The 10679-nt window shown below is 45.2% G+C and overlaps 1 protein-coding gene across 1 annotated transcript in view; it reads right to left on the bottom strand.

Moving 5' to 3' along the window:
- LOC308144368 (retinoic acid receptor beta-like) overlaps positions 1–4117 on the bottom strand; it is a gene marked incomplete at both ends in the record, with an annotated part of 99178 nt that extends 95061 nt beyond the window's left edge. The window contains one exon of the mRNA XM_080515473.1: positions 3925–4117. Coding sequence (XP_080371599.1) covers positions 3925–4117 — 193 coding nt within the window. The remainder of the gene's footprint in view (positions 1–3924) is intronic.
- Positions 4118–10679: the final 6562 nt, after the last annotated feature.

The raw sequence follows: 10679 nt of genomic DNA on the forward strand, positions 1-10679 counted from the left end.
AGTTGACGGTGCTGCTGGAGCTCCGTGAGGAGTTTGATGTACGAAGCCCAGTTCAGCTTCCTTTGCCAATCCCAGCGGAGCTGGAGGCGGCGAGGGGGGGGACCGGGGGGGGACCGGACCGGCGACCCACCGCGGGGTGCGTTTGAGTGCCTTTCTCCCCCGGGGACTCCGTGACGGCAATCATTAGCGTAAAACACCAAACGGCAAAATTCATCAGCTCTGAGGTTTTTTTTCTTGTTGTTTTGTTTTATGGGTTTTGATGTTTTTCTTAAGAGTTCAGACGTGTTCAGTCATGTCTCCGTCCGACCAGCCGCCGTCTCTTCTTTCCTCTCTAATGCGGGGAATTATACAAGCCTCTGCTTTGGTCTCTCTCACCACACAAAGCAGGATCAAGCCGCAGACAGCATGTGCTCCCTTTTTTTAATCTACTTTTTGTTATTGTTGTCATTGGTTTTTCATTCGGATGCTGCAGCGTATTTCATGTCTGAACTCTACCCGCCTCAGTCTCTGAGGTGAGATCAGGCCAATGTAATAGATTCCTCTCATCTAATTTCCACGGAAAAAAATGCCTTTGTCAAATATTATCTTGGATGCTGTAGTTTTACATATATTTGCTTTGATTGCTGTCCAGACAACTGGTAAGTCTGAACTTTCTAGTTATTATTTTAGGAGATATTTTTTTTCAAGATTAGCTGAAATGATCATTTCAAAGCCTCAGAACTTAACAGCTAGAATGAATATCAAACATTGTTGACGCACAAAAGCACCGAGTCATCAACTCTGATGGTCAAACTGGGTTTGTCTCACGCTCAGTTGACCCTCTTGCATCATGTAATAATATAGAATGTAATGGTGACAAATAGTTGTCCTCTTGCATTCGCTTTTATCAACAAAATGAAATGATGTGGGGTTTGAATCCTCGTTCAACACAATGAAAACAATTAGTCTCAACTAGGAGTGTCAACCGTGATCCTCCGGGACCAAACTGGCCTGCAAGAGGCGCCGGTCGGCCCGAAGACGTTTCCCGAGAGGAGCTCAGAGATCCATGCTGCCATGAACGCTATCAAACTGGCATTAGCCTAAAAGCCATGATGTCATAAAGCATCAAGGAGAGGAGAACTTCTTTGAACATTCTACTGCATTTCACACCAAGTTTAATTAGACTTGGTTCAGATTATAGCCACGTTCCATAGTTAATGTTTATTTTTGTGGAAAAATAAAACGAGACATTGTCATCATGTGATACTCTGTGAGACAATATAACCTGTTAAAGCGCCGATAAAGCAAATCTCCAGTTAATGATGTAGGATGACGGTGGGATGTCTTTATTTTATCATTTTAACTTTATTGCCATATTATGAAGGCAATGGGTAAAAAGTGGAGATGTGCTGAGTTTGTATTTATTCTGGATTCTCAACACAAACCTGTCAAGTGTCTTATTATATGTGGGAGCCGAGAAAGTGTGGAGGTGAAAAAAAAAAAAAAAAAAAAGGGTTTGGCAACTATTTGACAGTTGATGGCATTCATACATTTTTAATTTAACCTTGTGCTTATAATAAACTGTTCATTCCTATTACACTGAGTGATATTGACTGGATCCTTAAACGTCAGGCTGTTTCTCTAATGACCGTATCGTCTGCACTGGTGTGAACCTTGAATTCCTGAGCAAGAGTCAAATTAAGTGAAATAAAAAAAACCAAAAAAAAAACAACAACCCTGCAACAACAAGGAAAATAAACCTCTCGACTGTGTGCTGTGTCTATTTACACTTCAGAGCTGAGCTGCTGCAGGAGGATCCCCTCTGGGTGAACCCGCCTGCTGGGTTTCATGTCGGAGACGATTTCTATTTTTTTTTATTAGGAGGTGGGGGAGAGGAGGGAGGGAGGGAGGGAGGGAGGGAGGGGGAACAAGTGGGAGTAAACATGGGGTTTGTATCTGGGGGTTGGAGAATGCACAACTGAGGCTCCGGCGACACAAACGGGAGTGTGTCAGGATGCGGAGGGGAACACCGGGGGGGGGGGGGGGGGGGTTTGGGGGCTGGGTACCGCCGCCGTCCCAGCAAATCACTGTTTTGTGTGTCAATCAGGCCGTCCTCCTGTGGATTGAGTTTTAAAAGAGGAGAGACAACCGGGGCTGGTGCAAGTTACCTGGAGGTAAACTTTGATGGGGCTCCAGCATTCATCTGCACAGTCTCTATGGTTCTGTTGTAAATAATTCTGGATGGTTAGGACAACGAGCAGACTGACCCGATTTACATGTTTGGTTGTTGGTGTTCGTTGTTTGGATGGATGGTCGTGTTCATTGGTTGTTTGGTGGTTAGTTAGTTTGGTAATCAGTCGTTCGTTGGTTCATTGACTGGCTGGCTGGTTTGTTTGTTTGCTCTGATGGTTGTCTGTTTGTTTGTTGGTACGTATCAGGCACATAATGAAGGAAAAGTGTGACTTAAAGCCTGGAAAATACGATACTTGATTATAATGGGATTAAACCAAAATTTGTGGAAAAACATTTTTTTTTAAAAAGAGTCCAACGATGACTATTATTTATTCAACTGAACACACGTGTACTCAGATGGAAACAGAAGATATATTTGTCTTTTACAACTTGGGAACATACTTCCACCTCTTTGTGGCCTTTAAAAAGCACATCTAGTTACTTGTGGGCTCCAATAATGAGTCCTGGTGGATGTATGAGAGGACCTGAGGTTGTCCTCCATCCTGTCGGTCCTGCGTCTCTTCCTGCAGGTATTTCTGTCTACACAGCTCTGAGTTTCTGATCTGTGCTTGTCGGCCCCCCCTGCCTGCCCACTGTCGACTCTTTGTTGTTTCTCCATGTTGTTCCTTTCTCTTTTCGCAGTCCCTTCACTCCAACCGGTGGCAGCCGGCTACCCACCGTCGTCTGTCTGCGGCTTCTTCAAGTTTAAAAAAAAAAAGTTTTTCCTCCTCACTGTTGCTGCTGGGCCTCTCTCCTTTTTTTTATAGGTCATTGTCAACTTGAATATTTCCAGTTGCCAGAGAGGAGTTTATTGTGAAGAGCCACCATGTAGAATACAGAAGTGATGGAGGAGTTTATTGTGACGCAGCTTCCTCTCCTCAGATAACTCAGAACCAAGTAAATCCTTCAAGTAAAATGTATTGGAAGAGTCCTGCTTGAAAAAGTTAAAAGTGTTTTGAACCATATCACATTCATTCAAAAAAATAGGCTGGAGTAAAAAAAAAACAAAAACAAAATGATCAAAATGATGCTTGTGAAGTTTTCATAGTGTTCGTGATCAAGCCTGGACTGTATCTGCACACGGTTGCCAGATCTCGCTGACAATTTCCAGCACAAACATAAGACAAACTCCACTGAATGCAATAAACAACCTGTAAAATCACAACCTCTGCAGAAACCTATGTTTGAATAATCACAATAAATATCTTAATTGATCATTCTTTATCAATAAAGGACGAGACACAAAGGCAAGGCAAGAAGAAAGTAAAAAAAAAGTGGATGAACCAGCAACTCAGTAAAGGTTTGGTCTTTGCACTGCTAAACTATCAGCAAACATTGATTAACGGGTTATTAAAATCCAATTTCCTGGTCTGGGAGTGTCCACATGATGACAACAAACACAATCCTGGGATCATGTCTGTCATGGAAATGTCCTCGCTAACAAACACAACCTGTCGTCCTAATGCTCTGCTTTTAACCCTCCTATTGAGTTAACTTTGATTATTGACAAAGGAACAGTGGCTTGGGGGGGTCAAAGGTGAGTGGTGACCTGTCAGTAACCTCCAACCCTCCGGGGAAACGTCTGGATAACCACAGCCAGGCTCACGAGAGACGCTAGTTCTCATGTCAAACGACTCATGAAGCTCAACAAACTTTCCCACTTTCCCACAGTTCCCAGTTTACCAATATTCCTGGAAGACGAGTGGAACTTACCGGCGGGCGACGGCGTGCTGCCGCTGCTGGACGGCTGCTGGGCCTGGGGGCGGTGGGGCGAGGCCGGGGGCAGCTGGGGCAGCGAGCTGATGACCGAGGGGAACAGGAACGGGTAGACCCCCGGCGTGTAGCGCCTCATCTGGACCAGCGGGGGGCCGCTCTGGGGCTGGGAGGCGCGGCTGGCGGTCTTCATCACAGCGACGGGCGAAAGGCGTGCTTAGCACTGAGCGAGCTGGGGCGTGGGGGCGGAGGGGCCGGGGGGGGCCATCGGGCTGAGCGCCCCCCCCCCCCTCCCCAACTGCTCTTAGTGGGCCTGGAGCCGGCGCCGCGCCCCCTCAGCACTGCGTGGTTGCATGGTGGAGGAGATCAGCAACGTCCAGTCTTCCGCCGACTCCTCACCGCTGTAGCACAAACACACATTAGCGTTAGCGTTAGCGTCACATCTTACAGCTGCGACAAGACGAGGGAAACCGTTCAGGCGAAGGAAATCCAGGCGAGTTCACGGCGGCGACAAACCCAGGGGATTTCCCTGAATGCAACAAGGTGTAGGACTGTCAGCTTGCATTTGTCTGCTCCTCGTTCACGTTTCCACTTCCTGGAGATTAAATTCTCCAGGTACAAGAAGCAGGTGCTTCCAGATCAATCGCTACCAGACGTCCCTCTTCCTGACTGCGTCAACACAACCGGATAATCATATTCAACTAGACGATCTTAAACATCTTGATTTAAACCGATACAGAACATTATTAGTGCTTCAGTTGGAGTATTTGTAGCAGAACAACCTTCAGCATAAGGAGCCACACACTGTTAACCGCAGACGTACAAACGTTTTCAGCAAGTTTGTTGTAAATACATTTACAGTGTCTTTCAACTTCCATAATAAGCCCAACATGAACAATGAAAACCCAATGACATTTTGGATTTTAGCAGTTGGACCGTCATAGAATTACAAGAAGTTCAGGTGTTTTCACAATTGAGCTCGTTTATTTGTTTGCCTGTTTTAGCCATTTAATGCTTTTACCATGATCTTTTGTTGTTTAAAGCTGTAACTGCGAGTCAGATTCAGTATCGTCAGACTTAAAACAAACAAACAAACAAACAAAAACTCCTCTGGTTCCCACAACGACCTGTTATACAGTCTGGTGGTCAGACACTATGGTGGACAGTATTCCCACGGCTCATGATTAAAATGACATCTCCTTCACATCAGAAGTGAATGTGAGTCAGACCACCGAATGAACAAAGTTCACAGTGGGAACAAATATATAAAAAAGCTTCGGTGTTGTATTTCCAGCGGCTGTGTCGGCGTCTGTTATTACAGTAAGGAAACCTCCAGGACCGGTGGGACGATCAGCAAAGGAGGAAATGACAGAAGTATGGCAGGTACATGGACGTGCTGGAAGACACAACAAACTGAGAGCTCGTCTAAAGGTCGAACACAGCAAAGGTAAATACAACTGAAATGTCAACGCCCACATTACGTATATCTGCATTACCCTTTTCTCGGTAACGCTGAGAAGATATGCTTCCTCCCCAAAGTATGAATCAACAATTATTATTTCTAATCGTAATAATGTTATATTACTGAATATAACCAGTGTCATTACGGCTGAGCAACGCAGTCACTCAAATAACAGTGTTCACAGGAAGAAATGCTGCTTGATGAGGTTTGTTAAATTTAAACGTCTTCAGTTGGATTTCTCTCATTTGTTTAGCGATGAAGCTGATGGCAAAGTTCCAGGGTTGACAGTTGTAACGGCTAATTTTGTCACCATTAATCTTCCGACTAATTTTGCGATCGATCCACGTCTAATTAAAATAAATAAAGAGATAAAATGGTTACTTGTTATTTGTGTTCACTTTATTTTGAATACAACTCAGGGACCACAACGTCAAAGCTCGCCTGTACCATGACAAATGTAAATTAAATATCACCCAATATAGTATATCGATCATCCTCAGTAGTGATCGTTATCGTCCATCCCCTCAATTAAACATATCTTGATTGCTGAATTTGTGTGATGGAGGTGGATTAAAGTATCAGGATAAATACTAAAAACCAGAACGGCTGACCAGCGAGTTTAAATGTAGACCTACTTCACCACGAGGGCCGGCGGTCCTAACATGGCTTGACCTCCGTACCAGGGCTCTCACACTGCGACACTGCGAGAGCGACCGGGTTCTTAATCAGCTTAATTGCAAAGTTCGCCGTTGTTCCGACGCCTCCGGCGTGTCGGGAGTCGTTGCGGGGTTCAGGCTGAGAGCTGTCAGTGTGTGCGTGGGTAACAGGTCGACACGCCGTGCAGCCGGCGGAACGGAGGAGAGCTGCTGCTTGTTTTCTTCAGCAGATTCATCCGCCTCCTGGGGGGATTCATGCTGTCATACTCACATTACTATTACAAGTTCGAGCAAGAGGGACACACACACACACACACACACACACACACGCACGTACGCACACACACACACACACACACGCGCGCTTACTTTCAGGAGGTTTAGTGGAAGCCCAACACTTTGTCTCAGGCAGGGATCCGAGGGGAACGGTTTAAAGAGCAGATCCATGAGTGTGAAGGCCTGCGCCACACTAAATCACTGCACTGTGCTTTACGACACTACGAGGAGACATTCACTGGAAAGATGTTTCATCACGACCGCCAGGTGAACAGAGACGCTTCAACACAGACGACACAAAGTCATCCAGCTGCAAAAAAAACAAAACAAAAAAAAAAAATGCACCTGATGAATGTTATTTGCAAAGATGAGCAACAGCACCGGAATTACACACAAAACAAAACTTGATTACTTATTATTTTTGGCTCTGCTGTTTGATGAAGCAGCTTGAAAAGGATTTTTTTGGTTATTATTTGTTTTGCAAGACGATCAAAAGGTCAGATCTGAAATAGATATAACAATTATTATTATTATTATTATTATTATTATTATTTTCTACTTTAAACATACTGTGTTCCATTTTAAAACATTGTTTATTTATTTATTTGATACATTCCGTGTCAACAAAATGTAATGATTGGAAAATCTCATAAACGCGTATTTTATTCCACAAACAACATAACATAAAGATATTGAAATGTGATGCATTTGATACCAGCACACCTAAAAAAACCAAAAAAAACAAACCAAAAAAAACAGAACAACTATGAACTAACTGTAGGAGAGTTTGACTACTGATGAGGTAAATTACCAACATGAGTGGGAATGAAAGTATTATTCTTCGCGTACTGGAAATTAAATACATGAGACTTTTTGGTTCTTACATTGACATTTACATTCACAGAGCGTTCCAAGTTTTTCTTGTGGTTCTAAATAACAACCCCTCTTTGAGTTCTGTTATTTACCACATTAGTTTGGACTCGGTCTGGCCTGAAGTCACACCAGGTGAAGCGTTTTCCTGCACAATTAGACGTGCAGCCGCTAATAATAACTGAATTGAGGCCATTAAAGACAAGCAGTAACACAGACGGGCTAAAAGTTGGGCCTCTTAACCAAGTCGTCAATGTTTGCAGTCAAAAGCGCTGAACTCTGAATGAATGACCTCTGACTAACTGTGGCGGAGGGACCGAGAGCCTTTCAGGATACATTCAGATGCAGGTCCTCTACTTCTGCCATGTTTGTCAGTTTAGCGTATTATTGTTCGTCTGCAGTTCAGTATTTGCAGCAAAAATGTACAAAATGTGCAAATGGACGTGCAATTTCTCCAATTATCAACTTCCTGCTAATGCTTGTTAAGTGTTCTAGTCTGTACATCAACCTCCAGATTTTGATTAAATGGGAGGATATTAGAACGTCGAAACACGACGTGTTACAGGGGAAACTGTTGAGTCGACGCCTGGAAGAGAAAAGCAATGAATTATTTTGTGAGGAGGAGAAGCAGGGAATCTTATGGGAATACTTCCTATGGGTTGTTTTTTTTTTTTTTTCTACAGTGTGGTGTTATTCACTCAGCACTGACACACACACACACACACACACACACACACACACACACACACACACACACACACACACACACACACACACACACACACACACACACACCACCGTCTTTAAGAAACTTTCTTCCTTCATTGTGAAACAAGAGGTAACGCTCTGCCAGAATTATTCATGAGGCTTAATTTAGAAATGTGTCTCCTGCTGCCGCGGCGGATAAAGAGAAAAAGCAACCACAGAGCAAGAGAAGCACCGAAAGAAAAAAAAAGAAAGGTTATACACAGCGAGTTAACATGTAGAAAAGGACGGAGCGGCACACGTGTACATGACAGACAGTAAACAAAGAGGCTCATCCATTAATGGCGCTGCTTTGTTTTGTGGCCTTGTACTTCTTGTACTTCGTGTACAACAGTGACTTCAGTTTTTTCGCATCTTAAAACAAAATGATTATTTTACTGCAAGCTGCAAAAACGCAGGCGTAAACATCATTACATTTACAAATATAACATATAACAATATAACAACACACTTCAGTTCATCAACAGGCCCAGAAAAGACGCGAGAACGCTCCTCCGTCTCCGTGGAAACGGTGTAGAAATAAGCGGCGGTAGAAAACAGTTGTTCTGCACATGCATGAGTAGGTGATAAGAACACCTCCAGAGTGTCATGGATACCATGAATGAGTGAAAGGAACACTACTTATGGTGCTACATGTCAACATAACAATCCCATAGAGGCAGGACTCAAGGTTCAGAATATCACCCAGAGGATCGGCCCGCCTCTGGTAGTTTTTTCCCCCCCATAATGCATCCTGGCGTTCTCCAAGAAAGCATCGCGCACAAACACACAAACCCACAAACCCATTCACTTTAAATATCATCAGAGCAGTTCTCCTCCTTTCATTGCTTCGCTGTACAAGTTTCAGCTGCCAATGGATGTTGGGCTGAACTCGCCTCCCGCTTAGTTACTGTTGCTAACTCTGGCGAACCATCACAGATGACGCCATGTTGAAATGGCGACTGTCGCCGTCGAAACCACACCGCTACACACTGGAGACAGCTTAGCACTGAGCTACTGAGCTGATTGGATTAGCTCGTGGCTCACATTGGTGTTCATCAGCTAAGCTAGCTGGCTAGCTGGAAGCTCATCGCCGCTAGCATTGTGCCACTCATTTCACAATATCAGTGTGTAATTTAATGCGGAGGGGTCATGCTATGTCATTATTTACACAAAAATGGACTGCAGTCTTCATTGCGTCATGTTTTCTTCGATCGTCATTGACCTGGCATTGCTGGTTAGGAAGGAACGAGAGGAAACGATCAGCCTGAGAAGAGTTGCAAGCAGAAGCTGAGCATTCCATTCCTGTCTGCTGCGGCTGGTCTCGGGCCTCCATCCAGCTCAGTCGGTTTTCTTACCGCTCCACATGGAGAAGGCCCGTCAGGTAAAATCACCACGTGTCTTTAGTTTTTCACAGAAAATAAGCCAAAAACGAGGCGGCGGGTTAAACTACATGCTGAAATCCCGTTGGATTCACGGTCCCAAACGTACCTCGCCAGCGAGTCCCCGTGTTTTTCTTCTTCGTCTCCCTCCCTTCCTGTCGTCTTGTCGCTCGGTTCGTCTGATAGATGGAGCCCCCCCCCACCCCCCCACCCCCCGGCGCCGACCCCCCGGCATCTGGATCACAGCCGTAATGACCGGGCCAAGTGCTGCTAACATGCGTCAGTGAAAAGGTCAATGGACCCGAATGGCAACGCTCGTATCGACAGCGCCATCCGTCAGGCGCCAGAGGCAGGGGCGGAGGGCGCGGCGGCGGCGGCGTTCCGACAACAATTGATTGTACATCAGTCACACTGGGCTCAATTACAAAATCATTTCGGCGTCGTTTTGGGGTTCAGGGGAAATCAAAGCCCCCCCACCCCCCTTCCCCTCCCCCACACCCCCCGAGGAGGAGGAGGAGGAGATAAATGACAGACTCGCATCTAATCAGACAAACTGCACAAACACGTTGCCTTCATTATTCATACAGGAGCCATGAAGACGACGCCGTTCCGTTTTCTCCTTTCATGATGTGCATTATTCACGGCGCCACATGAAGGCGGCCTCTTCCTCGACCTGCAGGAGAGCTTTCTGCTTCATGTGGCGCTCAAAGTGCCGAGAGTCTCGGGACCCATCCAGAGGATCAGCTGTTTGGAGACGCCAGAGGAGAACCGACTTTATTAATTCACATGCACCCTGGACACACACACACACGCACGCACGCACGCACGCACGCACGCACGCACGCACGCACGCACGCACGCACGCACGCACGCACGCACGCACACACACACACACACACACACACACACACATTAAAGTGTTGCACATCTTCATTGTCCTCCACTGCATTCTTTATTAACATGTTTTTGCTCGTGGGAAGTTTTATTTTCGTCAGCTTGATTGGAGGAACTCAAGGTAGCCCAAAGTACAACGATGAGGTAAAGAGCTTCAGGAAGAAGGTAGAAACGAGGTCGTTAACAACCTGCGTGTGATCAGTGCCCCGCTGCCGTCACACGGTTTTAACCCTTCAAAACAGATATACTGTCGCCCGGCGTGCTGCTACAGGATATTTCTAGACTTTAGAACCTTAACACTATAAACTAAGAATGCTCCTGATCACCAGTTTCCTTATTTTGACCAGTTTAATGAAAAGGAACGCACAATCTACAGTTAAGTTCTTTGAACATCATCCCAGAAATATAGGAAATCAGTTTTAAGTCGTTAATCACCGACTTTGAAAGGCACTTTTCGCGCAGGTTAAAGTT

This window comes from Blennius ocellaris (genome assembly GCF_963422515.1).
Source record: "Blennius ocellaris genome assembly, chromosome: 20".
NCBI classification, from domain to species: domain Eukaryota; kingdom Metazoa; phylum Chordata; class Actinopteri; order Blenniiformes; family Blenniidae; genus Blennius; species Blennius ocellaris.